Here is a 19,928-nt window from a genome sequence, read left to right on the forward strand (position 1 = left end):
CCCTCACCCCACTCATGCTCTCTCTCTCAAAATAAACATTAAAAAAAGAATGAAGTAAAATCAACAAATGAATACAAAATATCCAATATTAGATGATTAAAACCCAACATTTGGGATGCTGGCTCCTGGAAAATAAATCCTTACACAAATTTCTATTTTCTACCTCCAAAATATTATGCAAAAATCTTCAGCCTACCAATGTAACACAGTTTCCAATTCCATGTCCCCAAAGCTTCATTAGAAGAAGATAAAGAGCTACCCTCCAAAACTCTGTTCCCAAAGCAATGAATTTGCCGTCTGTACTCTCAAGGAGTATCAGTTATTACCTACCAGGACGAAGGGACACACACCTGGATGAGAAAGGCTCTGTCCCAAAAGTATTTCCTGAAGAGTTTAATATCTCCCTCCAACAAATGCTCAGCGGTGTGGTTCACAGTCAAGGTCAGCATTTCTGATGAGTGAATATACTGCAGGAAGGCATCTTCGCTGAGCTGCACTCGGGAAAAGCCCGGGGAACGTCTGCCCTGGAAACTGAAATGTCACAAATCAAAACCCAATGGAAGTTTCAGAGATATCATCTCCAAGGTTCCAGTACCCTCACTGCCCCCAGTATTGCAAATTTAACTGGCCAAAAGATCCATGCAAGCCATCTACTGACAATAAGTATGCAAGACCATGTAAAGAGAGCCTAATAAAGTTACCTTCTTCCACCTGCAGAAGATGTCAGCTGAAAAGCTATTCACATATACTGCATAAAGATATTCATGTAACTAATCAAACTACTGACTTTTAAACATAGTGTTTTACCTCAATATTCCATTCCCTTTTGAACTCAAAAAGATGCCTCTTGCTTTAATGGGGTCACGTGTAAAAGAACAAATTAGCTGGCAGCCAACAACTTCTTAGGTGATTACAGTGGAAAAACAGGTATGATCTCCAGGGAGCACGATGAGGTTTGGATGTTACAAACAAGTGACATATTCATAACACACTGGTCCACTGTTATAAATAATTTTATCATGCAAATTAAAAATCCATCAATTTCATCTTGTTCTATTCTTGAAAACACCCATAAACAAAGAAACAATATTCCCAAACTAAATTCTTGAATACAAACTAATTTTCTGTTTTGTTTTAGCCAAGAACAGCTGTACATTTATTAGTTACACACAGGCTTTACAGTTAGTATTATAATATTCTGGACGGCTCATAAGGTCACGCAATTGCAACAGTAAAGGAGCCTCAGGAGGAAAATGCTAGGGCTTCCGGATAGGAGCTCACCTCAGCAGGTTGTCACGTCCCCACAGATTGCCCCCAGGTTCCTCACTTCACAGAATTAGTTCTATGCCTCTTTCCTCCTCTTACATGACCTCATCTTGTTAATGAATGTTTGCTTCACAAAAATAGAATATACTTTCAATGAAATAAATGTTATCTCCATCATATGGAGCAAAAAGAGATCCTAAATTCTTGGCATGAATTACTCACAGCACCTCCAGAATCTTCTAAAAAACAACTCCCGATGCTAACATGCCACTGAAGCAAATGGACTCTAAAGCCTGAGCCAAAAAACACTGTTGTTAATTTAAAAAACGGAAGCTTCATCATATACTCGGGATTTAGCTCACAGTCTACTCCCAATACCATTCATGAACAGATTTGTTAGACATGCCAACTTTTAAAGCACATCATATCTTCTGGTCCTGGAGACTGCAGAAAGGTACCGAGCTACCCAAGGTCAAGTCAGCCTTCTGGACTTTGATCTAACACTGAACCCTCCACAATGACAAAGTCCAAGAAAGTAGTCCTCCCTTGGTCTTTTTAGCCAAGCAAGTGGGGTCACGTTAGAGCCAAGAAAAGGGCAACACCTTTTGGATTGGCTTCTTCCTCGGCTGGTGGTCATGTGACCAAAATAGGACAAAAGGAAACAAAAAGCTCTGACTTCTATGCGAATATCCATTTATGCACCATCAAACCATAAATTACATTGAGTTTCATAAGCCAAACAAGAAAAACCAGTCCATTAAGATACACCAGGTAATAATACTCTGATTATACTTAATATTTATGTAGAACTTCATAATTTTCAATGCACTTTCCCATTTTTTAACACCTGGTAAGTCAAGGAAATCATTATACATGAATCTCCCTTTCTTAAGAATAATCACCAATCTGAACGATTGTAAATAAGAAACCACACATCCTTCCTTCAATGACAATGTTGATATCATCATCAACATAGTAAACTTTATAGCTCCTTTACATTGTTATTTCTTTTACATTATTTCACTAAAACCCTAATAACCACACAGTATCTTAGAGTTTGTCTATTACTGATTTAACAAAAATTTAGGATGCCTGGCTGGCTCAGTTCGTTCAACAATTTATCTTCTTTCAGTAAGCATTATATGCTGAAAACGTATCAGAAATACTACAGTGGGAAAACAGTTTCATCCCTCAAGTGATAAAGGAAGGAGACCTAGGCAATAAATGATGACCATATACAAAATTCTAAATAATATTGTTAAAAAAATATTGTTAAAATTCTAAATAATATTGTTAATAATTTTAATTACCATGTTATAAATTAATCATAGGGCACCTGGGTGGCTCAGTCAGTGAAGCATCTGACTTCAGCTCAGGTCATGCTATCAGTTTGTGAGTTCAAGCCTGGCGTCAGGCTCTGTGCTGACAGCTCAGAGCCTGGAGCCTACTTCAGAGTCTGTGTCTCATTTTCTCTCTGTCCCTCTCCCATTAGTGCTCTATCTCTCTCAGTCTCTCAAAAATAAATAAATGTAAAAAAATAAAAATAAAAATAAATTAATCACAAAAGGCCCTAACAGAGATGGCATCTCTGAAAAAAATGCTGTTTATTTATATAAAAAATTTTTTAAGAAGTCCTATTTGAGCTTAAACCTGAAAGATAAGTAGGGGGTTAGGCTAGTGTTTGCCAACTTTTCTCTTCATTATAACTCTCTGTGAGCCTTTTAAGACTTTTCCCCCTAACTGCCCCCATGAAATGTTGATAACAAATATATCTATCTGCTCACATACTCTCTACTTTACACATGAGAACTAATGGTAAAACATAAACCAACAGTAGCTTGTGGTTTGGTTGTTTCAACTTTTCCACGATACCTCGAACACTTTTTATACAAACAGATCAAGAGAGAATCAGTCTATCAAGTAGCCAACTCACTTTGAGATGTCTTCAACCAGCTTGGCGTTTCCGGCATGTAAAGCTAAGTCTAATGGTGTGGCACCTTCTTCGTTGGGTAAAGCCAAAGCCTGGACTCCACCAGGGAGACACAAGAGGAAATGAGAGAGCTTGGGTAGGCCCCATCTCACAGCCAGGTGTAGGAGAGATTCTCTGCATAAAGGCACTGAAAAGGAAAACATAGGATATGAGATCCTGTTTACAAACTTTGTCTTACAGGATTTATCTAAGATGCCCATGTATTTAGACATAGTAAGAATGTTAGAACTGAAAGGAACTATCAAAAGCATCTAATCCAAAGACCTCACTTTATAGCAGTGGACAGGCCAAGTGATTTTGTCCAAATTTAGACAGCCAGTTAGTGCTGGAGACAGACTGCTCATCGCGGCCCAGTGCTGCTTCCGCCCACTACAGTGCACACTCACGCCACTTTTCTCATGTGCTATAAAGTCATCTGGGAAAGCAAGTGCTGGGAGCACACCACCCTTTAGAAACACTTCAAGGTGCCCTTTAAGGAAGGGGATGCTGCTATTTCCATAGGGCAGGCTCTCGGAGGCCCCACCTGTAAAGGAGCCCTCGTTCCCACTTTTGAGAGTTTGCTCCGCCCCTGATAAGAAGCTGGGACAGAAATGGGTTTCCTGTGTCCAGAATACTTGTGACCAAGATCCTTCCCAAACTTCACGGAGGCACTTTCACCCATCTGTTAGATTATTTCAGTGCTGGAAAAACCACTCGGACGATCTGCTTAAAAAAAGTCAGCCTGTGCCTTTCACATGCCCCTTGACAGAGGGCTCTTGATCAGTCTTGATACTGTTTTCCCTGTAGTGTTTGCTGCTTTACATTGTGGTTGCTTCCTGTGTGTATCATTGTATAGGCTGAGAAGTTGTTGCTTTTTTTTTTTTTTTGTGTCTCATTTTCTCTCTGTCCCTCTCCCATTAGTGCTCTATCTCTCTCAGTCTCTCAAAAATAAATAAATGTAAAAAAATAAAAATAAAAATAAATTAATCNATCTCAACACCCAGCATAGTATCTGACAAACTGAAATCACCCAGTTTTGGGGGAGTTGAAGAGCAACTATTAAAATCTCCGATATTTGTCTAAAATTGCCTTCTTTGTACAGTTTGTACACCTATGTTTCTTTCTGTTGCAATACCCAGAGCCTGGAACACAGATGGCTCGTGATAAATATTACACTGGAAATATGGAGAAGAGTAAATATGCTTACATTAAAAAAAAAGTAGGCCCATGAACTCCCTAGGCATCAAGACGCCCCTTGAAACAATCCTAGTCTTTACAAACTCAACCTGAAAATCCTAACAATATTTGTTGGAATAACCATGCAGTAAGAATTTGAATTATATACACCCTCAAGTTGAGTCATGTTATTGGCTGCAGTTCTAATAGGAAAGAGGTCCAGAGCACACTGCATCACGCTGCAGAGAAAGGCCAGAAGGGGAGGGACCTCCTATGTCTTCTACTCTAGTATCGTGGCTGGCGCATGTATATGCTCTAGAAATATCTGCCTATTGAACGAAATATGACCAAGGGGGGCCCTTTCCCTGAGGAGTACCCATGAAAATTAGCTTTTCATATATGACTGCACATGCTAGCTACCATCCTTAGTTCTGCCTCTGATACCACAACTAAAATCTGTGAACAAAAACTACATACTCTCATGGAGTCTCGACACTGAGGACAAAAACCACCTACTTCCCCACACAGTTTACGGTCTCCTTGAACATGATTTTACTCTTCCATTGTCTTCATTAGCATAACTCGACTAGTCCAGGAGCCTCTTCCCTGGGCAAATGACTGTGTGTTCATTATCCCTTCAAGACCTATCAGCCGTTCTGTAAAAAAATGTCAATAAGCTTAAGCCCTGAAACCAATCTTTAACTATAATATCACAATCCTTATCCAGTCCTAATCCAACTCCTTTCCTTGCCTACCGCCGCTCCTCTGCCTTAGAAGACCATCATTAAACCCAACTCCAAGTTCTCATGACATTGCAACCCTGCCCTCCCCCTTGAAGAGGCTCCGTAGAGGTGTTGTTCTACCTTAACAGGGTAGGCAGTTAACTCAGCTTTCTTTCCCCTGCAGGCTGTACTGATGCTACTTGGAGAGCCAGCATCCAACACCACCTGACTTTCAAACAATTAGAAGGAAATACTCCACTACACAAAACCAGGAGAAAACGGCTTAGGCTGCATTTTTAGTGGGGTTTTTCTTAACGTTATTTATTTTGAGAGCGAGAAAGAGTTCTCACAAGCAGGGGAGGGGCAGAGAGGAGAGACAGAATGCCAAGGAGGCTCTATGCCACCCGTGTAGAGCCCAATGCAGGGCTTGAACTCATGAACTGTGAGATCATGACCTCAACTGAGATCAAGAGTATGACACTCAACCAACTGAGCCACCCAGGCGCCCCTAGTGGTTTATATTATTTACCTAGACCTTTTTTTTTTAATGCTTTTTTTTTTCCAGTTCCAATTCATTTTTTTCAATTTTTTCCATTTGTTTTTTTTTTAATTTACATCCAAGTTAGTTAGCATATAGTGCAAGAATGATTTTAGGAGTAGATTCTGGTAACTCATCCCCCATGCATAACACCCAGTGCTCATCCCAACAAGGGTCTTCCTTAATGCCCTTACCCATTAGCCCATCCCCCCACCTACAAGCCCTCCAGCAACCCTTAGTTTGTTCTCTGTATTTAAGAGTCTCTTAGGTTTTGTCCCCCTTGTTTTTATATTATTTTTTGCTCCCCTGTAAAGGCTTCTATCTCAAATATGTAAATAAGCCCTCGCAGTGAAAAGCACAACCTCACCGTGCATTTGCTCCATCACCTGTGTGACACAGCACAGACCCCCTGTCCCACGGGAGAACAAGTGAAATGTCAAAACATCTAACAACAAAGTGGTGCGTCCCTGCCAGGCATCTGTTTAATACACTCGATACCTTCAAAAGGCTATTAAAGAACTTGTGTTTATTTTATCCTTTAAGTTTTTGACCTTTAATCTCATTTTATTAGAAAGGAGGGTTCTCCTTTTTAACAGATTCCCAACAAGTCATGGTTGAGATTTCCATCTTTTTTCCCCCTTCTTAAAAATGAGGAAGAGACTGGTTAGGATCCGGTGATGAAACCGACACGCATGCACAAGAACATCCCTGAACATGTATGTCAGCATGACATCATGACCAGCGATCCTAGGATGGAATTTCTAAGTCCTAGATCCCAGCTTAAACCTGGTGAGAAAAATCACATGGTTCTATGGGATACGATTTTCTTCCAAGAAAAAGAAGACCAAAAAAGAATATCTAAACCTTTTGCATTCATTTTTATTTTTTTAAATAAGTCACATCTTTTTTAATTTATTTATTTTGAGAGCAGAAGAGAGCACGAGCAGGGGTAGGAGCAGAGAGAGAAGGGAAAGAGAATCCCAAGCAGGCTCTGCACAGTCAGTGCAGGGCCTGCCGTGGGGCTCAGTCTCAGGAACTGTGAGATTATGACCTGAGCCTAAACTAAGTGTCTAACGCTTAACCCCTTAACCAACTGAGTCACCTAGGTATCCCTACGTTCCCTTTTAAAATAAAAGGGTTGATAAAGTCAAGTATGGTGTCAATCATTTAAATACAACTCTCTACACTGCCTGGGGGCAGTGACGCACCTGCCCTTGAACCTGGGAATTAGATCAGTGTATTCAATCAAGCTGACAGTGCGGGTGTGGGGAAAAGTTTCCTCCTCTGGGGCGCTTTCCAGGACTGTTGTGCCCTACTCCTTCCTCAGGCTCCAGGCTCACAGCTAGTTCATAAGAGAACACAGCAAACTTGTGGGACTGAACTGCTCACTGCTCAAACTGTCCCTCCCTCTCTCTCCCTCCCTCCCTCCCTCCCAAAGTCCTCCCTTCCTGGGAAGGCGGGAAGGCAGGGGAAGAGAGGATCTTCGGATCTTTGAAGAAAACAAATAAGAAGCTGACCAAAATGTTTTGAGGGAGAGGTTTCTCATTCAGTATGCAAGTTCCAGGCCCAGAATCAGGCAAACAGCCTGAAATAGGAACCACTGTGACATATATAAATAATTCTGCTTGTTACAGAGTTTCAGATTCTTAACAGCGGTCAGGAAAACAAGCTGTGAAAAGAGGTTATACAATTTGGCAGACGTGGGGAGGAGGGTGTTTAAAATGTCTTTTTAACCAAATAAATAGGCCTCTTCCTGTTTGGCTGGTGCCAGGAGTTATGTGAACTAATGTTTCTAAAACAGAATTCCTAGTAATTGTTCTAATGGCAAACAGTAGAAGGTATGACCTGTCACATCCCGGGAGCAAGATCACCCAGACACAAAACAAGAAGTGAGCAGGCTGTGACATTCAGCCAGCATTTCCCATCCCGGCATGAAGGGATCTGCACTAGACCAGGAAGGAGGTGCAAAGCTCAAGACTTCGGCTCTGTCATACCTCAGTTTCTCTGCCTGGAAAATGAGGCTGTCAGATCAAAGGCACAAGGTCCTGAGAGCATTCACCCTCGTCCTGACTGACCAGGGATCAGCATCCATGAAATCCAGGACACATCAAGGGACCTCCCAGACAGCGTGAGCAGAGGAGCAGAGACAGTGTGTCTGATCCTAAAGGAGAGTGACTTTGCATACTGTTCAGTCCAAATATGGGACCATTATAGCTTCCCATCTATGCCTTTACATTAGCAGAAAGGTCACGTTGCAAGACTGAAAAATAAATGATCAAGCCCTCAGGAATTCACAGTCACTGCTATGGGAAATGTAAATTGGCATAACCACTTTGGAAAACACACTAGCATCATCTATTAAATCTACCGAAGCTTATGTTGTATCTGACTGAGCAACTCCACTCCAACATAATCAACCCCACTGAGGACTACGGTTTATACACATGAGCAACACACATGAAGATGTAAAACTGCCAAAAACTGAAGTGATTTCAATGTCCATCAACAATAGATTAAACTGTAATATAATCACACTAGTACCCTAACAACTGAAAAATTAGGTTAATATAGAAAAAAACTAAGAAATATAGGGGCGCCTGGGTGGCTTAGTTGGTTGAGGAGCTGGCTCTTGGTTTCAGCTCAGGTCATGATCCCAGGGTCCTGAGGTCAAGCCCCATGACAGGCTCCACCCTGAGCACAGAGCCTCCTTAGGAATCTCTCTCTCTGCCCCTCTCCCCCTTTGCGTGTTCTCTCTCTCTCGCAATTAAAAACAAAAATGAAAGAGAAAAAAAACTAAGAAACACAATGTTAGGGGAAAGTCACAGAAGAAAAATGCAACATGTTTCAATTAATAAGATTTTAAAAAGCGAAAACTAAGGTGTACGTTTTAGGAATACGTAGGTAGCAGAACTTCAAGGAAAAGCAAGGAAAGGATCACTGTACAAGTCAGCATTGCCTCTCTGGGAGACAGAGGGGACCATGAATGGGACTTTGCTTCTTCCGGGGTCCAATGTCTCTCCCCACACATGCAGAGAGCTGTGTTTAAGACTCTCCCCAGGACAATTAAAACAGAATTTCTGGTGACAGGACCCACGCATTAACTTTTTTCTCAAGATTCCAAAGCAATGCTAATGCAACATCAGCGTTACGATCTGCTACTTTCAGTGAGTAAGTGGTTAACAAAATGCCAATCTCTGCTTTCTTTTTACACCACTCTTTTCTCAATCATCTCTTAAGATCTATTAGCTAAAGCAAAATAAGTTGGAAAAAGACAGGTATCATAGGACTTCACTCATATATGGAATTGGAGAAACTTTACTGATAAACACAGGGGAAGGGAAGGAAAAATAAGATAAAAACAGAGAGGGAGGCAAACCATAAGAGACTCTTAGATACACAGAACAAACTGAGGGTTGATGGGTGGGGGAGGAGGGCTGAATGGGTGACAGGCATTAAGGAAGGCACTTTTATTAAAGAGGGCACTTTTCAGGATAAGCGCTGGGTGTCAAATGTAAGAGTTGAATTACTGGGTTGTACTCCTGAAGTCAAGACTATACTGTATGTTAATGAGAATTTAAAATTAAGAAATAAATTTTGGGGCACTTGGGTGGCTCAGTTAGTTAAGCATCCGAATTTGGCTCAGGTCATGATCTCGCAGTTCGTGGGTTTGAGCCCCATGTCGGGTCTGTGCTGACAGCTCAGAGCCTGGAGCCTACTTCAGATTCTGTGTCTCCTTCTCTCTACCCCTCCCCTGTTCCTGTTCTCTGTCTCCCGAAATTAAATAAATGTAAAAAAAATTTGTAATAAAAAATAAATTTAAAAATGGTCTATTATCCAAAACATTTCACCAATAACAGAAACAAGTTTGTAACTGTCCCAAGTTATTTTTATTCTATGATACTTGCTACCAAAACAAGATATATCCTTAAACACTGTAAGCAAAATATTAAAGATAAATGTGACAGGGACAATAATCTAGAAGCAAATATTTTTAAATACAATTTAAATTCAGAACTACTTCTACTTTGTAGGACTAACATTTCATAACTCGTGAGTGGAGTCACTGAAATGTATTCAACACTATAAGTTTATGAATAACACAAGACTTTTTTTTAACTCACAACAAAGGTTGGTTAACATTTTATTTTACCTTGTGGAACTAGTACTAAAACAGCTGAAACATTAAAAAGTCCTTATCAGAACTCAGAGATGGCCATCCAATTTCTGGCCTTCACTCTCTGGGGACATGTCCAGACTGAAGCATACAACGTGGGCATCGATATTCTGTGTTAAGAATCCAGACACAACAGCGTATAGCACAAAGGTAAATGGACCAAAGAATTGAAAAATCTGGATTTAAACACAGAGAGATATAGCTCTGGAAAGGTCACTTAATTTTCAAGTTTTTTTAAGTTGCTTGATCTGAAGAAGCGAAGTGTTTCCTTTCCAGCCTACTATGCAGGATGGTCAGGGTCATGTAATGAAAATACCACATGAGACGGGGTTCTCAATAACTATGAAAGCCAGTACTGGGGGACTTACCAGTAGTATACATTTATCTGCTCTTCTGCATACAAAAAGTACAAGTGTCACTAAAGAGAGACACGATATACTGCACAACAATTTTCCTCTGGTTATAATTTAAAAGCATAATTTAAGAGAACCAGCCATCTGCTTAGGAGGGCACTGTAATTGCATCTATGTAGGACACCAGATGTGCCATTAAGACAAATGTGCTAGAGCCCCACACCTTGGGCAGCAGGCAGTCATTAGGGACCATAAGCGACAATTATGTCCTATCTCCTTTCCTGACTGTGCACTAGAGTTTTTTTAATCATTTGTTAATATTTCTGCAAGCTCTTGTGTTCTCCATTTAGTTATTCATTTGACATTTGCTGAGAGCTTACTACGCACTGAGCATTCTTTCCCCTCGCACCACAGGGGAGCCTGTGGAACTGCCAAGCACCCCTCCAAATTGCCCCTCCAAGAACCCTGTTCTGTTTGAGAGACAAAGGAAAATACATTACCATCTAACTTTATTATTGACAAGCAGAAAAAAACTGTAGATTCATCAAATCTTGGCAATGGCCTTTTGAAATCTGCACTGGGAGTGTGAATGGAAGCACAACCTAGCAAGCTCTCATCTAGAGCTGGGCAGGGCCCACTCACTGCCCTCACCCGGACTGGAAGCCAGAGCCCCGAGTGCACGGGGCTAGAGTGAGATAGTTAACTCCATGGTTATGAGGCACAGCACCAGTGGGGAGACCTCATCCCATCTTTCAGCATGAGGGGCACACTCAGCAAGGGATATTCTGGTGACAGAGAAGAGGAAGTTAGATGGGATAAATCAGGTAACAAATCAGTGTTTAAGGTGCTCCCTACCTGGGATGAGGTTGAGGGTGGGGAGATCGAAAAAGCTCAGTGGAAGTCCACATGAGCAGCTGTTACATATGAATGAAAGCAAAGGAACGAACCAGCACAACCACCTTTTTTATTTCAGGCTTGTTAGTTCCAGCGACTCTAAGAACGTTACATTCCTTGTTTCCATCTAACATTTATTATGCGACTTAGATATGTTATCTTATTTGATCCTGATAGCCACGGCACAAGGTAAGGCCTATTATTTTCTCCATTTAATAGAAGCAAAAACTGAGGTGTGACACCATCATGCAGTTGTCCAAGCTCATTCAGATACTAAATGGAGCACCAGGGATTTGAACCCAGGCTTTCCTACCTCCAAAACTCAAATTCTTAATGGCAAAGAAATGATTATGTAAAAGATGGCAAAAACAAGAAGGGCGGTGAAGATGGAGCTTAAGTCAACAAAGCGAGAGTAAGGAAAGCAAGCATCAAGAACTAAGCCACATCAACCCCCAGCTCTGCACATGCTGGCCAGATAGGTCAACACACACACACACACACACACACACACACACCACCGTCTNTAAGAGCGCAGGCTCATATCCAACTCTGCACATGCTGGCCAGATAGGTCAACACACACACACACACACACACACACACACACACACACCACCGTCTCATTACAGGTCTACAAATTAAAGTAGACTACCAATGTAGGGCAGAAAAACAAGTATGGCAGCATCACTATGAACTAAAACCCAGGACAGAATTACAAAAGATCTGGGGGGAGGGGGTTCTACTATATAGCCTCATGATCACATAAAGGCACACATTTTAAAGAGTCAAGACAAGGCCTTTTAAAGTTCACTGGGACCACAAGGAACAGGTCACTGCCAAAGGACACAGGTTGGTCATGTCCCTAAGAACATCTCCTTACTTGTGCCTCACTGCCCACCTTCTTTCCAAGTCTGTCCCACCTATCTCTTCAACCATCAGCCTTTATATCTGCAAGGCTTGGTAGTTTTAAAGCCATTTTTTTAAAAAAATAAAGTAATACAAGGACAGCTGCTAGCATTCAAATCCTCTTAAAGAAATCTAGGGAAAAAAAGCAAAAATCGTATGTTTCTCTCCTTGAGTATTAGCAGAATCCTTGAATACTGTCATTTTCAAATTCAATCGGTTAGTCCCCTGAGTGCAATCAAAAACAGTCATATGTATCCTGCTGTTTGAAGGGTTTCCAGATGAGAGAAGCAGGGATGGGATATGACCACCCAGAGGTAAATCCCAAATCCTTCCACTGTCCTAAGTTCTTTAGGAGGCATGTTAGGGTAGGGCGTTTGAAAAAAATAAGAGCTTCCACTTAATATTATTTTTCCGTGACAGTTATGAGGGAGGGAGAACGTAGCCTGAATACAACCCTCTGCTCTGTCCCCGATGTGAGAACGAATATGTAATTCTCAATTGCAGTCTAAGGGCCATTAATGCCAGATAAAAGTAGGAAGCTTATTTTTTAAGGGAAACTTTCAGCTGCCTTCTCATCTTTAAAAGAGAATATCTTAAACAGAAAATGTGCCTAATAAGACTTTAACTGAAAAATAAATTCAGATTACTGGATGATGGGTTCCTTTTCCTTCAGCGTTCAATTTCATATTAAATTCTTTACTGCCAGAAAACCCATTCCTTAAAAATGAAAGGCTAAAAAAAGGGATGGAAGACATAGAAAACATTCTTAAAGATTTAAAACTTCAGGGGTGCCTGGCTGGCTCAGCCAGTAGAGCATGCAACTCTTGATCTCAGGGTTTTGAGTTCAAGCCCTACAATGGGTATAAAGATTACTTAAACATAAAATCTTAAAAATAATTATTTAAAACTTCACAAATGATGCATATTTGTATTCACAACTTAAGTAATGTGTAACACTTTTACCAACTTAACATGGAACCTATTCTAAAAAAAATTCTCTCCACCACTAGCACTCATGCAGGTTACCTTAGCAACTGAAGGAATAGAATTCAAGCTTAAAATGTCAGAAAAGGAAGTGTGGAGATGTTTGTTCCATGAGATACTATCAGAAGTAACACAAGGTTAGAAAGTAATATTGAGTGTGTACATAACTATTTGAAAAATGTCAAGATTTCCAAGAAAAACATTTAAAAACCTCAGAGTTAGTGGATACCCGTCATGCATTAATTTCTAAACTCTTCAATCTTGTTTGAACTGAAAACCTGTGTTTTGTAATAAATCTGTCCTTTATGGGTTTCCTATCCACTGATAGGACACCAGCTGATGTTATTTCAAACTTGCTGTCCAGTACAAAGCTTTGGGGCTCAAAAACAGAGCTGACCTGTCACAGTCAATCTTCAAGTTCGACATGCCATCTCCTGGCTAGTAAGACCTAGAATACAAGTCAAAGCCAACCAACAGGGTGATGCTCCTGAGCCTTGCTCTATTTTTTTGTATTTCTACAGCCAGCAAATTGTACTCAAGGATAAAAACACCAGCCAAGCTCTACTTCAAGTGTTAAAGAAATCTTGCTTCTTACTGGTTACAGTTCTCTTTCCTCTATTCAAAGAAAGGTCAACAGATATTTTCCTTTGTCAAACATTACTGGCCCACACATTTCCTTCTGCTCTTGCCTAGAAAGAAGGTGAGGATTCTGGGTCTGTGGCTTGAAGCACAATGTAGATTTCACAGAAAAGTGACAGTTCTCCTTGAGTCTTTAGGTAAGAACCTTTAATTCCCAATTAATGGCTTTGCCTAAAAATAAAACTCTTTGTTTTTATTTGCTCTTTAAACCCCTTAAAGTAACAGTAAACAATCAAGACACGCTTTAACAATTGCTGAATGACCCCCGCCTTTATAAACTTCCTTCCAAAGTTCTCTTGGCCTTCTGCATTTCTTTTCCCTTTCCCCGCCTTAGTCATCATGTGTAGAAAAACAAAGATTCTCCTTCAAGGGGAACTGATTTACAAAGATCCTATTAACAAAACAGAACATAACACCAACCACCCTTCTTGGTAAGAGCATGAGCTCTCCATAAAACTTACAGTCCCTGACAAGGCTTCTACTTTTCCTTTAAGTCAGTATTAACTACAATGTGATTCGTTTTTACACAGACTGATACTACTTAGACTTACGCTTCCGACATATACTCTGCAACTAATAGATTTCTTTAATTAGTGGATTCTCAAAGTTTCTCATCTTTGAAATCACTAATTAAATAAATAAATTATCTAAGCTGCTTTCAATGGATCCTACTAGTTCCACCCATTACTTTTTTGGGGACAGCTCCAGAAAGAGAAGCTGGTTCCCTAAATAGCAGTTGTGTTTAGGTCCAAGACAGCCCTGCAGAAAAGTTTCAGAGACTCGGTTGGCTCTCCCTAAAACTTTCTTCCATTCATAGAATCAACTTAAAAGGCAAGAGTAAAGTTTAATCTTTAAACTTGATAGAATGTAACAGACAGAATTTTCTTTTTTTAATTAAAAATTATAGGGGTGCCTGGGTAGCTCAGTCAGTTAAGCATCCAACTTCAGCTCAGATCATAACCTCACAGTTTGTGGGTTCGAGCCCCACAACAGGTTTTGTGCAGGCAGCTCAGAGCCTGGAGCCTGTTTCAGATTCTGTGTCTCCCTCGCTCTCTGTCCCTCCCCCACTCATGCTCTGTCTCTGTTTCAAAAATAAAAACTATAAAAAAAAATTTTTTTAATAATAAAATAAAATAAAAATTATACAGTGTGGGGAGCCTAAGTGGCTCAGTCAGTTGAGTGTCCAACTTCAGCTCAGATCATAGCCTCACAGTTTGTGGGTTCGAGCCCCACAACAGGTTTTGTGCAGGCAGCTCAGAGCCTGGAGCTTGCTTGGGATTCTGTGTCTCCCTCTCTCTCTGCCCCTCCCCTGGTCACACTCTGTCTCTAGAAAATAAACAATAAAATTTTTTTTTAATTATGCAATGTGTGCCCTGCAGGCTGAATTCACGGTATCACTTTTCTTAAATGTTCCCACCACAAAAAGGAAATGGTAATTATGTAATGGATGCCGTTGTTACGTAATGCTATAGCGGTAATCATTTTGCAGTACATAAATGCACCAATGAACACACTGTATACCCTGAACTTATCCAGTGTTATATGTCAACTATATCTCAATGAAGTTGGAAAAAATTTTTTTATGTTTTCATAATTGGAATAATAGTTACATCTTTTCCATAACTAAAAATTTGTACCCATGAGACCTTTGAACATATGAATTACTTTACCTAGAAAAAGTCCAAATTGACTTTCCTAATAATTTACTGTAGCAGATAAGGTCTTGAAGCTGAAAATCGTTGCTACGTATTGGTTTTTCTACTTTATTTAAAGATTTTAATTTTAAGTGATCACCACACTCCCAATGCGGGGCTCAAACTCACAACCCTCAGATCAAGAGTCACATGCTCCACCGACCAAGGCAGCCAGGCGCCCCTATATGTATTGGTTTATTTATTTATTTATTTATTTATTTATTTATTTATTTTTAATGTTTATCTGTGAGATAAAGAGACAGCATGAGCAGGGGAGGGGCAGAGAGAGAAAGAGATGCAGAATCCGAAGGAGGCTGCAGGCTCTGACCTGTCAGCACAGAGCCTGATGCGGGCCTCGAACCCATGAACCATGAGATCATGATCTGAGCCAAAGTCAGATGCTCAACGGACGGAGTCACCCAAGGTGCCCATACATGTTGGTTTATAAATGTAAATATATGCTGAGAGAGAGAGAAACTCTATAGGAGTTTGTTTTTAATGTAAGTGGGCTTATTTTTCTTGTATCAGAAAGCTTACGCAGGACAGCATTTACTTATTCCATAAGTTGGGATAGGAGCTATTACGTTCCTAAAGGCAATGACATCAGTCCTCCGAGACGGTATTTCTAGTCCCTTTGGGCTCTTTACTCAAATGGGAGCCTTCTCACTAGAGGTGGCAAGGCTGGTGCTTTCCAGGCATGTCAGGCTTCTGGGAACACGAGTGAAGTAACATGGTTGAGCACGAAGGGAAGACTAGCTCACCACCGGAAAGAAACAAAGTATTTTATCTGAGAAAAGCTCTCGGTCCAAAACAGAAGAAAACAAACAAAAAACAGCAACAAGAAAACTCACCGAGCAAAATACCCAAAACAAAAAAACACATCAGTTGTACCATCTTATTGGATATATGACTATCCTCCAAGTTTTACTGCAAATATAGAGTCCTGAGATCCTGCAAAGGCTTTTATCATGAAAGCTATTTCACAGAGAGAACTGGGTTTGATTTTATGAAATAGAAAGCCAATTTATTTATGGCACGAAATTAAATAAAATGAGGGACATTTCCTTTCCTAGAACATATGATAAAGGTGCACTGTGAGTACTGACAGGTAAGAAGCAGGGCCAAGAAAAATCTCCGCTTTTCCTTACAAGACACAACACCCTGCTCAGACTGGCCCTTCTCTAGGAGCTCAGCCTTCCTGATAATGCTCAGTGATTAAAAAGGGAAAAAAAAAAAAAAAAAAGAGGGATTACAAGATGCAAAAAGCAAAGAAATACAGTAATGCTTCCCAGTAAGGCTTCCATCAGTTTCTTCTAAAACAGTCATAACAGAAATCAATTAACACCCATTCAGCACATCCATTTAGCTGGCAAAAAAGCATAAATAAAGAAACCCCAAGAATTTTTAAGTGCAAATGGTGAAGTTTTAAATAGTTTCTGGGTAAGTGGTAGGAAAATTAATTACTAGGAAAAAAGAGTTGTTTTCAATGATGCCACTATCCCTTAACACACAATAAACTTCAGTAGGCCTTATGCCACAGTTTCTCAGTTTTTATTTTTCTACATTGAAGACAGGCAACACTAATAAAATAGATACATTAGGAAAAGATGTATTGAGTATGTAAAAGATTCTAAACTGCTCAGATTAAAACTCAACTGAATTGAAAATGAGGGACCAAGCTGTTGACACAGGACACCCCTCCTTCAATGGAAGAACCAAATGTAATTTGGTCTCTCGGTAATTCCCTGAGAGGAATTTAAGAACTAATTGAGTGACTCTTATGCACAGGGTGCATGAGAAAACACCCACATCAGAACAGGTACAAAAGGCTGAGACACACACACCATGAGTTCTAGCTCTGGCAAAGCACAATACAACAACCAGGAGGGAACCCCAACTCCCCGCTTCCTCCTAAGGAATGGAAGGTTTGGATCACCCCAACTTTTCAGGACTTCAGCTAGCTGTGAAAGCCAATGAAGCTTGCACCCATGAGTCCTACAGGACTATAGCAAACAAAGACACACTTAACAGACATTCACCAAGACTACCCCCACAGGGCTCAGCATAGAGGAAGGAGGCATAAAACACATCTCCCAGTCTTTCCCTGGAAGGAATGTGACTGCATACTTTATAAACTGCTATGGAAGGGTCCACTTTCTAATTAGCATGCATCTAGGAGCTGACTGTGATCCTCCCTGGGCCTCACAGGAGTCAATGGGCAATTTCCTGCACATTCTTGCTTTGGTTCATTCCAAAAATAAAGCCAGGTCACCAGCATCTCTCTGGAACCAACTTGTACACACATCTGGCACCCCAGGTTTTACAGCTGTCCCCCGAGGGACAGCTCCCCAGACTGCCTAGCTTTCACAGCCAATGTGGCTTGCATTCATGAGTCCCAGAGGATGGCACTGGAAAAAGAATTAGATATTAATGGGTTCACACAGAAGCACTAGCTGCAACTATTCCCTCAGGGCTCAGCTCAGAGAGAGCCAACAAAAAATGCCCACCTGCCATTCTTTCCCTGCAAAGCATCTGACTGCATATTCTACCAACCTGTGTCTAAGCGTCAGCTTTCTAATCAGCCTGCATCCAGGTGGTGACTGGGAGCCCCCCCTTCAGGATACTGATGGGCCTAAGCACACCTTCAACTCTCGGGAGCCACTAAGAACAAAGATAGCAGCCTGGGCAATCACTAAAGTCTGAGAGGCAACCAGGCACTTGGGCTAGGCTGATGAACAAGGTTCATCTCCAAGAGACCCGTGTGTCAAGGCTGGGAGAGGTGTCTGATTCATTTAAGGGAGTCAAAGAAAATGAAGAAACAGGAGAATAGGTTCCAAACAAAACAATAAACAAGATAACAAGATAAATTCCCAGAAACCAACCTTAATGGAATGAAGTGATTTATCCAACAGAGAGTTCAAAATAATGGTCAAAACGATCCTCTCCAAGTTTAGGAGAGCAACATGTGAACAATGTGATCATTTCAACAACAAAAACAAAATAGAAAATACAAACAAGTACCAATCAGAACTCACAGAGCTCCAGAATACAATGAATGTAATGAAAATTCAGTAACAAGATTCAACAGCAGGGGGACCTGGGTGGCTCAGTTTGTTAAGTGTTTGACTCTTGATCTTGACTCAGGTCTTGATCTCAGGGTTGTGAGTTCAACCCCTGCTTTGGGCTCCATGCTGCTGTGGAACCTACTTTAAAAAAGATTGAACATTCAACAACAGACAAGATCAAATGGAAGAAGGGGGATCAGTGAACTTGAACTTGAAGACAGGGTAGGAGAATTCATCCACTCAGAGGAGCCAAAAGAAAAAGGGCCATTAACCCCATCCCTGAACAGTGATGTCGTAGACAAGTCCCCTTCTAAGTCTAGGCTGCAGGCAATGTTATCTCAAGCACTGTAAACCATTCCGAGAGAAAGTCAAGAAAAGTTCCTAGAAATTTTTAAGGAAATGTTTACAATACCAGTATTTTATCCTTTGTAGACCCATTTGTCCAGACCAAGTATAATTTGCGTTCTACATCTGTACAAACAATATATTCTATATATGGAAATCCGTTCACATACACCTGTGAAAATCATATTCTACTGAGAATCTGAGAATGTAGTATAGTCAGACACTGTTGGAGAAGATTCACTATACATTATCTAATTTAATCGTTATAACAAGCCAATGAGGTGAGTACTATAATGCTTCATTTTAGAAATTAAACTATATGTCATTAGAGCTGAAGTAACTTGCCCAAAATGCCTCATAGCCAGGAAGCAACAGGGTCAGGATCTGAACCCAGCTCCCAAACACAGGTTCTTTAGGACACTAGAATTGTTCTCCCGTCTATACCTCACCATGCAAAGGAAAGAAACTCTTGGTGACATACATCTGTCTACTATAAAGATAGGGATAAGCCAAAGATTGTGACCAAGGGAAGCTTAGAGAACATGAATACATTTCCAAACAGCAATAAAAATGGCTGTAAGGGAACCCTTGAAAACTTGGTGATTAGCCTACTGTGTGCCCAACTTAATTTATTACATATCTCAGCAAAATGACCGCGTATACATACACCCACCCACCCCCAACAGAGAAAATTGTTTGCATGTACTATTGCCAATCCACAGATGAAAGGTTAGGAAATCTTAATCCATTACTAAATTTTTGGATGAAAAGATAGCATGTGGGTAATGTGAATCCCATTTTGACGGCTCTTAGTTTAAGTTATTCATGTGCTTTACTTGTGCCCGAGTGTAGTGACTGGTGAGAAATTATGAGAACTTTATGCCTTTGCCAAAACCAACCTGCCTTCCAAAAAGTAAAATACCCTCCAATATGAGAGTTTTTTTTAAAAAGCCAGGAGGCTTAAGAAAATGAAGTTCCTTAGCCAGAAAACACATATATACACCAATGAATATATATGTATATACATGTATATGTGAATTTACATGTATATGTATGAATGTATAGGAACAGGTTTGTGTATATATGCATACACATATACATCTATGAATAAAGTTCCTTAGCCAGAAAACATATACATTTTTTCATATATATATATATACATATATATATATGTGTATATATATATATATATATATATGAATTA

At 40.3% G+C, this 19,928-nt stretch overlaps 1 protein-coding gene across 3 annotated transcripts in view; it reads right to left on the bottom strand.

Moving 5' to 3' along the window:
• Positions 1 to 19,928, bottom strand: part of ARHGEF28 (Rho guanine nucleotide exchange factor 28) — a 285,499-nt gene that overhangs the window by 154,913 nt on the left and 110,658 nt on the right. For all 3 annotated transcript variants that reach the window (XM_077759946.1, XM_077759948.1, XM_077759947.1), the window contains exons 5-6: positions 3,200 to 3,383; positions 351 to 531 (exon numbers count right to left, since the gene is read on the bottom strand). In XM_077759946.1, the coding sequence (XP_077616072.1) occupies positions 351 to 531; positions 3,200 to 3,383 (365 nt within the window). The remainder of the gene's footprint in view (positions 1 to 350; positions 532 to 3,199; positions 3,384 to 19,928) is intronic.

Source organism: Crocuta crocuta, unplaced genomic scaffold (assembly GCF_008692635.1).
Source record: "Crocuta crocuta isolate KB4526 unplaced genomic scaffold, BGI_CrCroc_1.0 scaffold162, whole genome shotgun sequence".
Taxonomy (NCBI): Eukaryota; Metazoa; Chordata; class Mammalia; order Carnivora; family Hyaenidae; genus Crocuta; species Crocuta crocuta.